This window comes from Thalassophryne amazonica, unplaced genomic scaffold, assembly GCF_902500255.1.
Source record: "Thalassophryne amazonica unplaced genomic scaffold, fThaAma1.1, whole genome shotgun sequence".
NCBI classification, from domain to species: Eukaryota; Metazoa; Chordata; class Actinopteri; order Batrachoidiformes; family Batrachoididae; genus Thalassophryne; species Thalassophryne amazonica.
In genome coordinates this window covers 58,057-77,716 of record NW_022986257.1, presented here as the reverse complement: position 1 = coordinate 77,716, position 19,660 = coordinate 58,057, and the positions used below count along the sequence as shown (strand labels likewise).

Genomic DNA, 19,660 nt, shown 5'->3' with positions numbered 1-19,660 from the left:
GAACCTTGGGGTAATTTTTGATCCTTCATTGTACTTTGGCCTCCACATTAGAAATATTATGAGGACTGCTTTCTTCCACCTGCGAAATATAGCGAAGATTCGTCCCATCCTGTCTATGGTTGAGCTGAGACCTTGATCCATGCATTTATCTCTTCTAGATTGGACTACTTCAATGTTCTATTTTCTGGTTTACCGCAGTCCAGCATTAGGGCTCTCCAATTGGTTCAAAATGCTGCAGCCAGACGTTTGACACGAAGCAGAAAGTTTGACCACATTACACCCATTTTGGCGTCTCTTCACTGGCTTCCTGTCCTAGTGAGATCAGATTTTAAGGTTCTGCTACTAACCTATAAAATTATTCATGGACTGGCACCTCCCTACCTAGCTGACCTAATTAAACCTTACGTACCAGCTTTACGTTCTCAGGGTGCAGGACTACTTTGAGTCCCTAAGGTGAATAAGAAGTCTGTGGGTCACAGAGTTTTCTCTTATCATGCCCCTGTTCTGTGGAATGATCTCCCTGCATCAATAAAACAGTCAGATTCTGTGGAGACTTTCAAGTCCAGACTTAAGACGCACTTATTTTCCCTTTCACATGGCTCGCATACTGGCATAGTATAGTTCGGCGCTTTTTATTCTTTTAATCCATTTTATTAGTAAACAGAGCGTGCTGTGGCCTCAACTTTACCTAAATTCTGTCTTTTAGTGAAGCTTAGGGCTAGTGGCTGGCGATCACCTTAGTATTTCTTCTGTTTTTCTTGTTGTTTAATGGTGACAAATTATACTGCATTTGTTGTTGTCTTTCTGATGCCTGATTCTGTTTTCTCTCTCTCTCTCTCTCTCTCTCTCTCTCTCTCTCTCTCTCTGTTTAAGGTGCAGCTCCATCCAGAGATGGGTGTGGTATTTGTGCTGGAGACCCTCCTGTCCTGTGCACCAACAGCTTTTCTTGTATATTTGTTTTGTTAATTGTTCTGTAATTTATGTCTGTGTCATGGCCCAAGCAGAGGGTCACCCCTTTGAGTCTGGTCTGCTTGAGGTTTCTTCCTCAGAGGGAGTTTTTCTTTACCACTGCTGCTCTGGGGGTTAGACCTTACTTGTATGAAGCACCTTGAGGCAACTCTGTTGTGATTTGGCGCTATATAAATGAAAATAAATTGAAATTGAATTGAAATTGTCTGTCTGCACACTTAAATATACTTTTTGTGTACCCACTATTCCTGGCTGCTGTTGTGTCACTGGCTCCCGGAGTCAGATTCTAGCTTCTGAAAATCCGGCCCAATTTCATTGTACATTTGTACCTATATGTGAAGTAGCTTGATAATGTTGGTCTTAATATTATCGTAACATACTTGTTACAAACAGGAGCAACTACAATGGGAACCACAACAGGAACAACAAGAAGAACCACAACAACTACAACAGGAACAGCAACAACTACAAACGTAACAACAGGAGCAACAACAGCTACAACGGAAACCACAACAGCCACAAAAGCAACAACCGGAACCACAACAGGAACCACAGCCACAAAAGCAACAACAGGAGCAACTACAACGGGAACCACAACAGCCACAAAAGCAACAGCGAGAACCACAACAACTACAACAGGAGCAACAACAACCACAAAAGCAACAACAGGAGCAACAACAACCACAAAAGCAACAACAGCAACTCTGTTTTCTGTTTCTTCAGCTTGGTAAAAACCTTGTAACTGTTAGAATGGTCAGTGTCAGCTTTATTGATATAGCACATTTACACAACCAATGGCCGCCTAAAGTGCATTAGAGTAAAATAGGCACAATAAAAATCATAAAAAACAATAAAACTACAATAATAATACAGTGGAATAAAACTGATAAAAGACCCAAGACAAGTGGTTTTATTCAGCCAAAGGCCAAGGTGAACAAGTGAGACTTCAGAAGCATTTTAAAACTGGAAAGGCTATTTGCAGTCTGCACTGTGACAGGTAGCGCGTTCCACAGAGTGGGAGCCGCAACCACAAAGCCTCCATCTCCTCTAGTTTTTAGGAATGATGGAGAAACGTCAAGAAGCATCTGATTCAGCAACCTGAGGGCTCTGGAGGGCCGGTGCGATCTAATAAAGTCAGACAAGTATTCGGAGACTTAAAAAAAAAAAAAAAACAATCTTAAAATCAACTCTGTACCTAACCAGAAGCCAGTGAAGGGACGAGAGCGCTGAAGGTATGGGTTCATACCCATCTTTGTCCCCGCCGAGCTGCTGCATTCTGCACAAACTACAGGTGGTTAAACTCTGACTGGTCAATCCCAACATACGGGGAGTTACAATAATCTAAGAGAGATGTAATCAAAGTATGAATCACTTTTTCAAGATCTTTCTGGCTTAGATAAGATTTAACTTTAGATAGAAGCCTTAACTGAAAAAAAGCTGGACTTGACCACTGAGCTAACTTGTTTAATTTAAATACACCATCAGTTATCACACCTGGATTCCTAACGTGAGATCCTATGGAAGGTGCTGGTGGTCCTAAGGAGCCGCCAAAGACCTGAACCAGGTCAGGGCGACCGAACAGGACAGCCTCTGTTTTGTGTTGTTTCAGGATCAGTTTTTGTTTTGTCTAAGCAGAGGGTCACCCCGTTGAGTCTGGTCTGCTTGAGGTTTCTTCCTCAAATCATCAGAGGGAGTTTTTTCTTACCACTGTCGTCTGTGTTCTTGCTCTGAGGGTTAGTAAGGTTAGACCTTACTTGTGTGAAGCACCTTGAGGCAACGTTGTTGTGATTTGGTGCTAAATAAATGAACATAAATTGAAATTGAACAACAACAACCACAACAAGAGCAACAAATACAACAGGAACAGCAGCAATAAGAACTGCAACAGGAAGAACAACCACAAGAACAACAGCAACAATAATAACCACAACAGCAACAACATCAGCAACAAGAACAACAATAGCACCAACTGCAACAGAAAGAACAACAGTAACAATAACAGGAACAACCACAACAGCAACAATATAAGCAGCAACAAAAACAACAGGAACAACAGCAGCAGCAAAATCCACAACAAGAACAGCAGCACCACCTGGTGTCATCAGTAAAATAATTATAAGACGTGTCTGTGTTCAGTTTCGGGTGAATAATTCCTCCTTTAGTTTTTAGCTCAGATGGTGGAGCAGGTTGTCCACTGCACAAAGGGTCTGCGGTTGGATCCCAGAACCAGGTGACTGACAACTAGGATGGCAGATACTTTTTGCCACAAACTGAGATGGTTTCTGGTGTTATTGACAGTCCAGCTTCAGTTTTGAAACATGTATTTCAAATCAATAACACCAGAAACCATCTCAGTTTGTGGCAAAAAGGAGGACATCTGCCACCCTTGTGACAGCGTGTCCTTGAACAAGGCACTGTACTTGTGATGTGCGCATATATGAACAGTACTCGCTAAAACTGCAAAGTACTGCAAATATAAATTCAAATAAAAAGACATTTAAAATAATTGACAACCACTCAAACAAGAAGAGCAAACAATAAATGATTATTATTGTCATCATTCTGTTAGATTCTGACATTATGAATAATTTGAATGTCGTCTCACCTCCTCGTGGTTTTTTTTTTTTTTTTTTTGTCCTGCTGCAGCCTCAGTGTGTGAAGCTGTACAGGTGAGCTGCTTTTACCTGCTCAGGCTCCGCCCCTCCACATGATGTCAGCAGGGCTCAGGTAGCAGGAAGCAGCGTGATTACCCCATCCCCGTAGAGACGGTGCCTGCTCCCAGACCACCAATAACCAGCAAAAATCTATTTAAGCATAAAAATTCAAAAAGAAAAAATAATATAGCACCTTCAACTGCACCACAGACTAAAACAGTTAAATGTGGTCTATTAAACATTAGGTCTCTCTCTTCTAAGTCCCTGTTGGTAAATGATATAATAATTGATCAACATATTGATTTATTCTGCCTTACAGAAACCTGGTTACAGCAGGATGAATATGTTAGTTTAAATGAGTCAACACCCCCGAGTCACACTAACTGTCAGAATGCTCGTAGCACGGGCCGGGGTGGAGGATTAGCAGCAATCTTCCATTCCAGCTTATTAATTAATCAAAAACCCAGACAGAGCTTTAATTCATTTGAAAGCTTGACTCTTAGTCTTGTCCATCCAAATTGGAAGTCCCAAAAAACCAGTTTTACTTGTTATTATCTATCGTCCTCCTGGTCGTTACTGTGAGTTTCTCTGTGAATTTTCAGACCTTTTGTCTGACTTAGTGCTTAGCTCAGATAAGATAATTATAGTGGGCGATTTTAACATCCACACAGATGCTGAGAATGACAGCCTCAACACTGCATTTAATCTATTATTAGACTCTATTGGCTTTGCTCAAAAGTAAATGAGTCCACCCACCACTTTAATCATATCTTAGATCTTGTTCTGACTTATGGTATGGAAATTGAAGACTTAACAGTATTCCTGAAAACTCCCTTCTGTCTGATCATTTCTTAATAACATTTACATTTACTCTGATGGACTACCCAGCAGTGGGGAATAAGTTTCATTACACTAGAAGTCTTTCAGAAAGCGCTGTAACTAGGTTTAAGGATATGATTCCTTCTTTATGTTCTCTAATGCCATATACCAACACAGTGCAGAGTAGCTACCTAAACTCTGTGAGTGAGATAGAGTATCTCATCAATACTTTTACATCCTCATTGAAGACAACTTTGGATGCTGTAGCTCCTCTGAAAAAGAGAGCTTTAAATCAGAAGTGTCTGACTCCGTGGTATAACTCACAAACTCGCAGCTTAAAGCAGATAACCCCTACGTTGGAGAGGAAATGGCATCTCACTAATTTAGAAGATCTTCACTTAGCCTGGAAAAAGAGTCTGTTGCTCTATAAAAAAAGCCCTCCGTAAAGCTAGGACATCTTTCTACTCATCACTAAATGAAGAAAATAAGAACAACCCCAGGTTTCTTTTCAGCACTGTAGCCAGGCTGACAAAGAGTCAGAGCTCTATTGAGCCGAGTATTCCTTTAAGTTTAACTAGTAATGACTTCATGACTTTCTTTGCTAATAAAATTTTAACTATTAGAGAAAAAATTACTCATAACCATCCCAAAGACGTATCGTTATCTTTGGCTGCTTTCAGTGATGCCGGTATTTGGTTAGACTCTTTCTCTCCGATTGTTCTGAGTTATTTTCATTAGTTACTTCATCCAAACCATCAACATGTCTATTAGACCCCATTCCTACCAGGCTGCTCAAGGAAGCCCTACCATTATTTAATGCTTCGATCTTAAATATGATCAATCTATCTTTGTTAGTTGGCTATGTACCACAGGCTTTTAAGGTGGCAGTAATTAAACCATTACTTAAAAAGCCATCACTTGACCCAGCTCTCTTAGCTAATTATAGGCCAATCTCCAACCTTCCTTTTCTCTCAAAAATTCTTGAAAGGGTAGTTGTAAAACAGCTAACTGATCATCTGCAGAGGAATGGTCTATTTGAAGAGTTTCAGTCAGGTTTTAGAATTCATCATAGTACAGAAACAGCATTAGTGAAGGTTACAAATGATCTTCTTATGGCCTCAGACAGTGGACTCATCTCTGTGCTTGTTCTGTTAGACCTCAGTGCTGCTTTTGATACTGTTGACCATAAAATTTTATTACAGAGATTAGAGCATGCCATAGGTATTAAAGGCACTGCGCTGCGGTGGTTTGAATCATATTTATCTAATAGATTACAATTTGTTCATGTAAATGGGGAATCTTCTTCACAGACTAAGGTTAATTATGGAGTTCCACAAGGTTCTGTGCTAGGACCAATTTTATTCACTTTATACATGCTTCCCTTAGGCAGTATTATTAGACGGCATTGCTTAAATTTTCATTGTTACGCAGATGATACCCAGCTTTATCTATCCATGAAGCCAGAGGACACACACCAATTAGCTAAACTGCAGGATTGTTTTACAGACATAAAGACATGGATGACCTCTAATTTCCTGCTTTTAAACTCAGATAAAACTGAAGTTATTGTACTTGGCCCCACAAATCTTAGAAACATGGTGTCTAACCAGATCCTTACTCTGGATGGCATTACCCTGACCTCTAGTAATACTGTGAGAAATCTTGGAGTCATTTTTGATCAGGATATGTCATTCAAGTGCATATTAAACAAATATGTAGGACTGCTTTTTTGCATTTGCGCAGTATCTCTAAAATTAGAAAGGTCTTGTCTCAGAGTGATGCTGAAAAACTAATTCATGCATTTATTTCCTCTAGGCTGGACTATTGTAATTCATTATTATCAGGTTGTCCTAAAAGTTCCCTAAAAAGCCTTCAGTTAATTCAAAATGCTGCAGCTAGAGTACTGACGGGGACTAGAAGGAGAGAGCATATCTCACCCATATTGGCCTCTCTTCATTGGCTTCCTGTTAATTCTAGAATAGAATTTAAAATTATTCTTCTTACTTATAAGGTTTTGAATAATCAGGTCCCATCTTATCTTAGGGACCTCGTAGTACCATATCACCCCAATAGAGCGCTTCGCTCTCAGACTGCAGGCTTACTTGTAGTTCCTAGGGTTTGTAAGAGTAGAATGGGAGGCAGAGCCTTCAGCTTTCAGGCTCCTCTCCTGTGGAACCAGCTCCCAATTCAGATCAGGGAGACAGACACCCTCTCTACTTTTAAGATTAGGCTTAAAACTTTCCTTTTGCTAAAGCTTATAGTTAGGGCTGGATCAGGTGACCCTGAACCATCCTTAGTTATGCTGCTATAGACTTAGACTGCTGGGGGGTTCCCATGAGGCACTGTTTCTTTCTCTTTTTGCTCTGTATGCACCACTCTGCATTTAATCATTAGTGATCGATCTCTGCTCCCCTCCACAGCATGTCTTTTTCCTGGTTCTCTCCCTCAGCCCACCCAGTCCCAGCAGAAGACTGCCCCTCCCTCAGCCTGGTTCTGCTGGAGGTTTCTTCCTGTTAAAAGGGAGTTTTTCCTTCCCACTGTTGCCAAGTGCTTGCTCACAGGGGGTCGTTTTGACCGTTGGGGTTTTTTCCGTAATTATTGTATGGCCTTGCCTTACAATATAAAGCACCTTGGGGCAACTGTTTGTTGTGATTTGGCGCTATATAAATAAAATTGATTTGATTGATTGATCGAGTGGCCACTTTAATAAAAACACGCCGTCTCCAAAATGATCTTTTTTATGGCATCAAAACATGACATCAAAAACAAATAATTTTTATGATCCCACTTTGATTTGACACAGACTATTCACCTGCTTTAAAAGCAACCAATCATCACTTTTATGGTTGTCATGGAAACAAGAAGGTTTGGATTTAACTCAGGCTCAGATTAATTTTAGTAACAGGAAAAATCAGATATCAGATAACGCCTGAGAGGGTTAACAAGTTTAAAAGAGCTTCAGCTGTGTTCACGTGCAAACAGTACCTCGGATGTTCCGCTCGCGCCACCTCAGGAATCGAACACATCACCACTTTTTTTCTGCTAAATGAAAAATGTTCTAGAATAACATATTTACATGATGTCATATTACAACCCCCCCTTACCTGTGTGGAGTGGAGGAGCAACAGTTTCAGCACTTTTTTCAAAACGACGTTCATTAAAGAAAGGCGTGATGATGATGAAGTACCACACGTTAGCAGTGACGTGCAGTCAGGTGAGCCTGACTGCACGAAAAGAAAAAAATGTAAAATGAAAAAATGAATGCTTATATTTACCCAGTGATTTGTCCTATAAAGTTATTTTCCCTTTTAACTTCACCAGTTTTAAAATAATTATTTATTTGAAATCTCTCAATTTTCCCATTTGCTGTTCAAATCCCGAGCAGAGACATGCGCTGAGGCAGCAGCCGGCCGAGCCTCACCTCAGACTGTTCAGTCACTGGACTGACTGCTGACACGCTGTGCACTCAGACTGTCTCACTGTCTCTGTCTGTGTGTCACCAATAAAATGATCAAACACTTTGGCTGTATGAACTTAAATTGTTAGCTGATGTATATAATGTACAGTGTTTTTTTGTCAACAGCTGTATGTGTGTGAGACGTGTTTCGTGTGCTGAGCAATCACAAGACGGCAGAGGTGTCAAATCCGGCTTCAGAAAATAAAAACCCTCCCATGTGTTGCTTCTACCTGTGCACCTAATCTCAATAATCAGCTCATCCACCTGCCTGAAGAGCTGAACTGATTACAGTCAGCTGGTTTATTGGCAAGATGGAACAAATATGTGGCTGGACTTTTACTTTCTGAAGCTGGATTTGACACCTCTGAAAATGTCTGCAAAAACCACCAGGTTAGGCATGCAGTTCTCCTGCTTCATGGTAGGGGCACTAGTGATCCCAGGGATTCTTCTTGCAGGCAACTCCTCAGCAGCAGAATAAGTGACAGCAAGATACAATTTACAGTTAGCAAGTTAGCAAGTCAAGAGCCACCGTCCATTATTTTACCTTCAGAATGGAGGGTTACATATCCAAAGTGAAACAATTTTTAAACTGGACTTTCAATCGAAGCAGAGCTAATAATTAGAGGAAGGGCTGCAGGACAGAAGACCTGCTCTTTTCAAATGTCTGTCTGTGTGGACGTCCATCAAGAAAACGCCTTTTCTGCTGCATTCTTTTTTCAACTTGTGACTGTCTGGACCCAGATGTGATATTGTGACCTGAAGAATTTTCTACAAACACGAGCGTCAAAAGCAGAAAGGACGACTTTCTTGTCTGGCAGTGATCCACTGAGACAGAGAGACTTTTAAAACGAAAGGAAGATAAAGGAACACGTTACAAACAAGTCATCGGCGCTTTTGTTCAGAAGGAGCGGCACATGTGGCTTCATTTATAAATAAAGATAAGGCCATAATATTTTTTAAATTAAATGTGCTTTTTCTGTGTGCTACAGTTTGTATGTGTAAAGAGTGCTGATTATGAGATTTTAAACAGAACCTCTTAACTGCTGCCAATCAAACGGTGAATAAGGGACTCTGTGGGGTTTATGTATTTAAATCTGATTTTGATTGTCAGTGCCTCACCAGCCATCAACCTCACCACACATTACTGCACATTAGCTAGCTGCAGGCTAAGAAAATAAACTATGTTAGTTACTTTGAGCTAGTTTTAAGCCGGTTAATCGATCATTTGATTTTTATTGTTAGATTTTTAACACTTAATAAACACTGTTCAGGACCTCATGAGGTGTTCAAGGTTTCCTCCTGCGGTTTGATTTCAAAGTGACGACTGAAATGGCGCACATTTGATGAAAAATTGCCTAAAATCTGTGTTCTGCACTGACGCTATAGAAAAGTGTTTGTGTACCATATGAGCTTGTGATGATGTTAAAAAAAACCACCAGCATGTGAACGTGCTGCTGATTGTGATTGGCTGCCATGAACACATGAATCAACAGTGACGGCGAGCTGCGGCGCTGTGAAGGTGAGCACGGGGAGTTGAGCTTTGGGTATTTTTCCAGGTGTTGAAGATCAAAGACACGTGAGATGAGAAATGAATGTTTGCAGTTTCCTGTTTAAGTCGGTGGTTGCAGATGAAAGACGCCTCGCCGTCCTTCCTCCAGCAGTCTGTCATCACCACTCGCTGATCACTGTTTACAACCCGAAACCTGAGCCGACCCAACAACCCAACACCTTCTTCCTCTGCCCTCATGTGGCTCCACGGTTCTGATGGACCTTTGCCACACACTCCAGTCCATCCACCTTCAGCCCCTCCTCACTTTCTCTTCCCCTGCACCTCGTCCTCATCACGTCCTTCACCGGCCTTTGTCGCCTCCTCATCACACATCCACACCACCTCAGCCTACATTCCTGGACTTCTTATTCTGTGGAACCTCAAAATTCTCTGTTCTTTTAGCTTCTTGTACTGAAAAAAGCAACATCATCTGCCAACAGCGCACCAGGTGGACTGGTTTTTATCCCAAAAACACAACACATCCATCACCAGGTGAAAAAGGTCAAATGATCTCTGAAGAACAGAGATCTAGAACAGGTCCTCAATCGAGTCAGCAATCCTAAAGTACTTCTCTGGTCATTGTTTCTCCAAACGTCTTGATGTGTCACCTAAGCAGAACCCGAAAGTCAGTCGTCTGGACATGACCCAGGGTTTGGTTAAAGTCCGTCTCCTGTCTGGTCCAGGCATCGGCGTCCTTGTGTGTGGCGATGAATTTCGAGCTACAGCACGTGTGTAGAAACAGCCTGAGAAGGAGCGAGGGCACCTAGCGCTTCTGTTTCTGTCAAGTCACAGCAGCATGTCAGTGACAGGAACCTGCTTAGGAGAATCATGGCAGTCTTTGCATGCAGAAGCTCTCCCTGGAACAACCCGGCGTTACATGGAGATTGGACAGAGGTGGTTTCGAACCAGGGACCTTCTTCTCTTGAAACAAGGCACTAACCACTTGGCCACCAGCCGCCCTTTAAATACAAAGACCAGTTGTTGTCTTTGGCTGCCCCCGTTTGCAGCCCCGGTCTCCAGGCCACCAGTCCGGGACTGGGTATAAAATGGTGCTGATATGTAACGCTGCTCCAGAGTCTCTACGAGTTGCTGTGCGGTAAACCGCCGCTCACCAAGCTAAAGCGCAGATACAAAGATGTGGAGATGCTCTCCTCATTCAGACCCTGTAGATTCTCTTGTGAAGACAAATTAATCCCAGACAAAAATGATGAACTGTTTTTGATGTTCTCGCTGGACACTTTAATTGCAAGTTTCTTTATATATAGTTTATTTGTTGTGGAAGAAATATGTTGTCTAAAAGTCACTAGTCAGAGTCCAAGACTCAGGACCGTACAGTCAGACAGGAAGCACTGGTACCTGAAAGACTTGGACAAAACATCTCTGTCCAGCAGCTCAAGAGAGCCGGTCAAGGATCAGATCAGGCCATCGGGCCTTCTCCATCCACTGGGCCGTGCTGGTGTCTATGCAGAAGGAGCAAAGGTCCAAGTCTTGAGGGTCCTGGTGCTTTCAGGTGACGAACTGGGACATCTTTGGTACCAGGTCTCTCTGGGAGATCCTTAGATCCAGCTGGAATGACTTTGGTCAGAGGAGTCAGTTACATAGTGAGACCCGGATGAGAGGATTCCTGAACATCATGTAGTGTGGTTTCAGTGGAATTGTGACTTTTAGTGGAACTGTTGTGGGTTTTGGTTTTGGTTTCACTCTGGCAGCTCCGTCTGATCTGAAGCCGACTGTAAGAAGCTCCCGAGGTTTGTTTGGTTTGTTTCTGTCCTGATCCCTCGTCTGTGCCACGTCCTGAAAGAGGCGACTGACAGGAAGCTGCTGTTTGTGTGTGTGTGTGTGTGTGTGTGTGTGCGTGTGGTGCGTGAACAGTGGTCTCATGCACATCAAACACTGATGTGTGGCTGTGATCTTTTTTTTTTAGCAGCAGCAGCAGCGCTCAGCAGCATGGTTGCCATGACGACCGTGCAGCGTGTTTTTAAGCGTGTCTGTTCAGGATTTATGTCACTCAAACACACATCAGAAGAATCTTTATTACACATTTGTAAATATTGACAACGGCTTCATGTTTTAATTGTAAACAAACTGATGGGCGGTGTGTCTGGCGCCCTCTTCCTGTCATCCCACAGAACACGTGTAGAAAAGTAACGTCGTACATATTGTGAAGCGCTACTGTATATATATTATTGTGCCACCAGGGGGCGGTACAGAGGAACAAATAGTTCTAATTTGAGCGCTGTGATTTGTGTTTCAGAATTAAATGTCGTTTTGTTCTAATTTGAAACAAAATGTTCATTGTTGCCATGGTTTCCTGTCAGTCACCAGCTGGCTCCGCCCCTGAACCTCTCTGCTGTTTCCGTCAGCGTGTTCTTTGTTCACCTGTCTCCCTCACCTGGTCTGGTTTTGTTGTCCGTCTCTGAACATGTCCAGTCTCGACCTCTGACCCTGGTCAGGTTTATTCGTGTCACCGGCTGCTCTTCCTGGTTCCTAGGATGTATCCTTGGGTTCCTGATTCTCCTGTGTGCTGGTTTCCTGCCCGTCTCCAGTCCTCTGGGACTTCACCTTCTCTTAGTGACCTGAGCCTTCACCGCCTCAACCGGACCCGTGCTGCAGGGGTGAGAATTTCCACAATTTTTCCTAAATTCCAGATTTTTCAGGATGATTTGGATGAAATATTACTGACTTTTTTCAAGCGCCTGCTTGCCTGCCAAAATAAGGCTTAAAGTGACTTAGTCTAAAACCCAGGAGCTCCTGCAGGGGGCGCCAGACCGCCTTCAGGATGCGTCATTCTCATGCTTGGTGCTGAATCCAGTCCATCCCTGACTGCCACACCTGGGATCTGAACGTCCTCTGGAAACATTTGGGGTATTATTATATATTATTATTATTATTATTTTTTTTTAGCGAAAATTGGATCTGAACCGAAACTGAATTAATGATCCTGTATTTAGGAATAAGTCAAATAAATAAATAAATCTTACATATTGATGTCAGCTGTGGATATTTATGTATGTTTGCCTTTTACTGGTCTGTTGCTTAGCAACAGTAACCATGAGAACCTACACACATACCTTAGCCTCCCACACACACACACACACACACACACACACACACACACACACACACACACCACACTACACACACACACACACCACACACACACACACACCACACACACACAGTCCCATTCCTTTCACACTTCATTCCTTCCTTCCATGGTTCTTTTCTTCCTTTCTGTCTGAAGTGTCCAGATACGTAGCAAACGTCAGCTCCTAACGTTAACTCAGTAAGTGATGATAATGATCAAGATCCAAGTTCAATGACAAAGATTCAGTTTATTTCATTTATATGACACTCAAATCTGGCATCAGAATTTTGGCTCTCTGTTGGGACTGTTTACACAGAGACTGCTACCTGCTGCTTTGGACTTGAATTAACAGTCTTTTTCAAGACTTTTTACCTTTTTTACTTTTTTTTTTTTTTTTTTTTTTTTTACTTTTTTACTGTGCTCCAACGCCTAAGGAAGACCTCTAACGGTCGAAACATCGCGACGGAGCACTTTTATCAGCTAACTTTCATCAGCGTTGGCAAGCTAACTAGCTTGCTAACGCTTTCGTTTTTAGTTTTATTTTTTTTTATTTATTTTTTTTTTTTTTTAGCACTGTTGTCGTGCGTTATCTGTGCTGCTCCACAGCGTGTTTAGTCGATTTTTATTTTATTTTAGCACCGTTGTCGTGCGTTCGCTGTTGTCGTGCGTTGCCTGTGCTGCTTCATGGCCTGTTTGGTGCCTTGATTGGGGCACTCCTTCTGCTGAATCACCTTTAAATTATTTACACTTATTCACTTGTGTGTTTTTAGGAATCAGCTAGGTTCCGTAGCTACTAGCTCTTAGCCGATTGAGCATGGCGGCTTCTACCTGTCTCTCCCGTACTTTTCTGCTCTGGGTGTGAAATGTTTAGTTATTCCTCGGCCTCCTTTAGCAGTAACGGTACTTGTAATAAGTGCAGCTTATTCGTAGCTTTGGAGGCCAGGCTGGGCGAATTGGAGGCTCGGCTCCGCACCGTGGAAAATTCTACAGCTAGCCAGGCCCCTGTAGTCGGTGCGGACCAAGGTAGCTTAGCCGCCGTTAGTTCCCCCCTGGCAGATCCCGGGCAGTCGGGAAAGCAGGCTGACTGGGTGACTGTGAGGAGGAAGCGTAGCCCTAAACAGAAGCCCCGTGTACACCGTCAACCCGTTCACATCTCTAACCGTTTTTCCCCACTCGACGACACACCCGCCGAGGATCAAACTCTGGTTATTGGCGACTCTGTTTTGAGAAATGTGAAGTTAGCGACACCAGCAACCATTGTCAATTGTCTTCCGGGGGCCAGAGCAGGCGACATCGAAGGACATTTGAAATTGCTGGCTAAGGCTAAGCGTAAATTTGGTAAGATTGTAATTCACGTCGGCAGTAATGACACTCGGTTACGCCAATCGGAGGTCACTAAAATTAACATTAAATCGGTGTGTAACTTTGCAAAAACAATGTCGGACTCTGTTGTTTTCTCTGGGCCCCTCCCCAATCAGACCGGGAGTGACATGTTTAGCCGCATGTTCTCCTTGAATTGCTGGCTGTCTGAGTGGTGTCCAAAAAATGAGGTGGGCTTCATTGATAATTGGCAAAGCTTCTGGGGAAAACCTGGTCTTGTTAGGAGAGACGGCATCCATCCCACTTTAGAGGGAGCAGCTCTCATTTCTAGAAATCTGGCCAATTTTCTTGGATCCTCCAAACTGTGACTGTCCAGCGTTGGGACCAGGAGGCAGAGCTGTGTCTTATACACCTCTCTGCAGCTTCTCTCCCCCTGCCATCCCCTCATTACCCCATCCCCGTAGAGACGGTGCCTGCTCCCAGACCACCAATAACCAGCAAAAATCTATTTAAGCATAAAAATTCAAAAAGAAAAAATAATATAGCACCTTCAATGCACCACAGACTAAAACAGTTAAATGTGGTCTATTAAACATTAGGTCTCTCTCTTCTAAGTCCCTGTTGGTAAATGATATAATAATTGATCAACGTATTGATTTATTCTGCCTACAGAAACCTGGTTACAGCAGGATGAATATGTTAGTTTAAATGAGTCAACACCCCCGAGTCACACTAACTGTCAGAATGCTCGTAGCACGGGCCGGGGAGGATTAGCAGCAATCTTCCATTCCAGCTTATTAATTAATCAAAAACCCAGACAGAGCTTTAATTCATTTGAAAGCTTGTCTCTTAGTCTTGTCCATCCAAATTGGAAGTCCCAAAAACCAGTTTTATTGTTTTATCTATCGTCCACCTGGTCGTTACTGTGAGTTTCTCTGTGAATTTTCAGACCTTTTGTCTGACTTAGTGCTTAGCTCAGATAAGATAATTATAGTGGGCGATTTTAACATCCACACAGATGCTGAGAATGACAGCCTCAACACTGCATTTAATCTATTATTAGACTCTATTGGCTTTGCTCAAAAAGTAAATGAGTCCACCCACCACTTTAATCATATCTTAGATCTTGTTCTGACTTATGGTATGGAAATAAAGACTTAACAGTATTCCCTGAAAACTCCCTTCTGTCTGATCATTTTTTAATAACATTTACTCTGATGGACTACCCCAGTGGGGAATAAGTTTCATTACACTAGAAGTCTTTCAGAAAGCGCTGTAACTAGGTTTAAGGATATGATTCCTTCTTTATGTTCTCTAATGCCATATACCAACACAGCAGAGTAGCTACCTAAACTCTGTAAGGAGATAGAGTATCTCGTCAATAGTTTTACATCCTCATTGAAGACAACTTTGGATGCTGTAGCTCCTCTGAAAAAGAGAGCTTTAAATCAGAAGTGCCTGACTCCGTGGTATAACTCACAAACTCGTAGCTTAAAGCAGATAACCCGTAAGTTGGAGAGGAAATGGCGTCTCACTAATTTAGAAGATCTTCACTTAGCCTGGAAAAGAGTCTGTTGCTCTATAAAAAAGCCCTCCGTAAAGCTAGGACATCTTTCTACTCATCACTAATTGAAGAAAATAAGAACCCCAGGTTTCTTTTCAGCACTGTAGCCAGGCTGACAAAGAGTCAGAGCTCTATTGAGCTGAGTATTCCATTAACTTTAACTAGTAATGACTTCATGACTTTCTTTGCTAACAAAATTTTAACTATTAGAGAAAAAATTACTCATAACCATCCCAAAGACGTATCGTTATCTTTGGCTGCTTTCAGTGATGCCGGTATTTGGTTAGACTCTTTCTCTCCGATTGTTCTGTCTGAGTTATTTTCATTAGTTACTTCATCCAAACCATCAACATGTTTATTAGACCCCATTCCTACCAGGCTGCTCAAGGAAGCCCTACCATTATTTAATGCTTCGATCTTAAATATGATCAATCTATCTTTGTTAGTTTATGTACCACAGGCTTTTAAGGTGGCAGTAATTAAACCATTACTTAAAAAGCCATCACTTGACCCAGCTATCTTAGCTAATTATAGGCCAATCTCCAACCTTCCTTTTCTCTCAAAATTCGAAGGGTAGTATCTAAAATCAGAAAGGTCTTGTCTCAGAGTGATGCTGAAAAACTAATTCATGCATTTATTTCCTCTAGGCTGGACTATTGTAATTCATTATTATCAGGTTGTCCTAAAAGTTCCCTAAAAAGCCTTCAGTTAATTCAAAATGCTGCAGCTAGAGTACTGACGGGGACTAGAGGAGAGAGCATATCTCACCCATATTGGCCTCTCTTCATTGGCTTCCTGTTAATTCTAGAATAGAATTTAAAATTCTTCTTCTTACTTATAAGGTTTTGAATAATCAGGTCCCATCTTATCTTAGGGACCTCGTAGTACCATATCACCCCAATAGAGCGCTTCGCTCTCAGACTGCAGGCTTACTTGTAGTTCCTAGGGTTTGTAAGAGTAGAATGGGAGGCAGAGCCTTCAGCTTTCAGGCTCCTCTCCTGTGGAACCAGCTCCCAATTCAGATCAGGGAGACAGACACCCTCTCTACTTTTAAGATTAGGCTTAAAACTTTCCTTTTTGCTAAAGCTTATAGTTAGGGCTGGATCAGGTGACCCTGAACCATCCCTTAGTTATGCTGCTATAGACGTAGACTGCTGGGGGGTTCCCATGATGCACTGTTTCTTTCTCTTTTTGCTCTGTATGCACCACTCTGCATTTAATCATTAGTGATCGATCTCTGCTCCCCTCCACAGCATGTCTTTTTCCTGGTTACTTGTAGTTCCTAGGGTTTGTAAGAGTAGAATGGGAGGCAGAGCCTTCAGCTTTCAGGCTCCTCTCCTGTGGAACCAGCTCCCAATTCAGATCAGGGAGACAGACACCCTCTCTACTTTTAAGATTAGGCTTAAAACTTTCCTTTTTGCTAAAGCTTGTAGTTAGGGATGGATCAGGGACCCTGAACCATCCCTTAGTTATGCTGCTATAGACGTAGACTGCTGGGGGGTTCCCATGATGCACTGTTTCTTTCTCTTTTTGCTCTGTATGCACCACTCTGCATTTAATCATTAGTGATCGATCTCTGCTCCCCTCCACAGCATGTCTTTTTCCTGGTTCTCTCCCTCAGCCCCAACCAGTCCCAGCAGAAGACTGCCCCTCCCTGAGCCTGGTTCTGCTGGAGGTTTCTTCCTGTTAAAAGGGAGTTTTTCCTTCCCACTGTAGCCAAGTGCTTGCTCACAGGGGGTCGTTTTGACCGTTGGGGTTTTACATAATTATTGTATGGCCTTGCCTTACAATATAAAGCGCCTTGGGGCAACTGTTTGTTGTGATTTGGCGCTATATAAAAAATTGATTGATTGAAAAATTGATTGATTGATTTGATTTGTATCGTTATATGGGCCGTCAATATGCCGTTCACTTTCCTATCCCCCCACCACCACCACCACCACCACCACACACACACACACACGAGCACTTTTTTCCCCTTTGGACATCAGTTGCCTTGAATGAACTATTCTCATCTGGGCAGTTGAGCGATTTGCGACTACGGATTGCATTCACTGTGTGAACTTTGAATAACTGATCCCTGGAACTTTGTTTTCTGAATTCTGAGTTGAGTTTTACAACCAAATAAGCTTATGGACTGACCTTACATATGTGTGTCTATTATTGTGTAATGGAAATTATTGCACTTTGAATGGCCATTCATTATTGTTTTGTGTTGTCTGTCCCCCCCCAGGGTAATGATGAGGTGTTTAGGAGGCTGACACAATTTTGAAGACAGCAAGGCCTTAGCTTTATTGATAACTGGCCTTCGTTCTGGGGCCGCCATGGCTTGCTGATGCCAGATGGCCTCTACCCTACTGTGGAATCCATTAGCTTAGCGGGAAAATTAGTGCAGAAAATCCACTATGGTGATAGTGCAGTTTGTCTGCCATGCAGGGAAATTCAACAGGTTGAGACTGTGGCCTGCTTCCATAAACGTGTCCATAAAACCATAGAGGAATATGCTTTGCAAACTTAATTCCTGTTATTACATTGGATGATGTTGAAACTAAGGAAGCCCCAATGGTTGTTCCAGCAATATCGAAGATTTCATGTCTGCTACCTACATGTGTGGAATGTTTCAAACCTAAACCTACTTCTAGGCATCTTATATATGCTACTCTGGAACCACCCCTAAACCCAAACAGTTCAACTGTCAACCCCAATGAGGTCCTTAGTCTGGGTCTCATCAGAATCAGAATCAGAAGAAGTTTATTGCCATTGCCAATGAACAGGATTCACAGACTAGGAATTTGTTTTGATATAATGGTACAATATTAAACAGAGAGCAATATAAAATGCTAAGATAAAATATACAATATGTGCCAAAAAAAGACAAAATATAAGATAAAAAAATGACATGAAATATGAAAGGCTGTGTGCAACAGAAAAACAGAAAGAAAGAGAAACAGAAAAAAAAACAGTGCAGTGGGAGTGCAATTAAAGCCAAAGTACATTGTCTAAAGTGACCCGTGATAAAATGATAAAGTGACAGAGTTAAGGTTAAGGTGACTGAGTTATGAGGAGCTCATGAGTCTAACGGCAGAGGGGAAGAAACTGTTCTTATGGCAGGAGGTTCTGGTCCGGATGGACCGTAGCCTCCTGCCCGAGGGGAGTGGTTTGAATAGACTGTTGCAGAGTGAGAAGGGTCAGCTGATCCGACCTGCTCGGCCCAGAGTCCTGGAAACGTGCATGTCATGGAGAGATGGAAGGCTACAGCCGATCACCTTCTCAGCAGAGGCCACAATGCGCTGCAGTCTGTGTCTGTCCCTGGCTGTGGCCCCGGGCATACCACACCGTGATGTGGTAACATAAGATCACTGTCCTCAAAATCATTGCTTATTAATTATCTAATTATTGATCATCACTTAGATATGATTGGGTTATGTGAAACCTGGCTTAAACCTACAGCTGTCCTCCCCTTAAATGAGGCCTGCCCACCAGCACATACATTTCGTCACGTGATGCAAAGCAAGGCGGGGGGTTGCTCTTATTTATAATCTAGGTTTAGTTTATTAGCTGTTGGGGGTCACAAATATAACTCGTTTAAGCATCTGATTCTCCGCTCTGCTCAGGATATTACGCATTGCCAAGGTCAGAAGAATAAAAATCAGCCGTATTACTTTGTCACTGTATATAGGCCTCCTGGCCCATATTCTGAATTCTTAGATGAATTTGGTGTGTTCATCTCTAACTTGTTAACTTGTGCAGATAACATTTTGATCATTGGTGACTTTAACATTCATATAAATAAGCCTTTGATCCCCTGCAAATCATTTTAAGGAAATTGTGGATGCATTAGGATTTCGGCAATGCATTCAGGACTCAACGCACATTAGTGGAAATACTCTGGATTTGGTTCTCGCACGTGGTATTGCTGTCACGAATATCGACATCATGCCTCTTACATCAGTGGTCTCTGATCACTCACTTATTAAGTTTACAGTTTCGCTGCCGTGTTTAGTGGAACAACAACCTTATATATCACTACGGTGACGCATCAACTCCTCAACTAAGATTGAAGTTGAAGCTAGACTGCCTGATATCTTAGCTTCACATTTGGCAAATACATTTACATTTTCAGTCTTTTGTTCATGGTAATGAGTCATTCACGTCATCAGCAGAGTCGTCAAGGGAGCCATCAGGAGAGGGACAGCTGCCCTGTCATTAGGAGGGTGCTAACTAGAGCACAATAGGTGCT

At 42.3% G+C, this 19,660-nt stretch overlaps 1 protein-coding gene across 1 annotated transcript in view; it reads left to right on the top strand.

Annotated features, from left to right (window-relative positions):
• Window positions 1-19,660, top strand: part of LOC117505859 (putative uncharacterized protein DDB_G0286901) — a 50,615-nt gene that overhangs the window by 25,882 nt on the left and 5,073 nt on the right. The window contains 2 exon segments of the mRNA XM_034165390.1: window positions 1,363-1,628; window positions 9,528-9,657. Coding sequence (XP_034021281.1) covers window positions 1,363-1,628; window positions 9,528-9,657 — 396 coding nt within the window.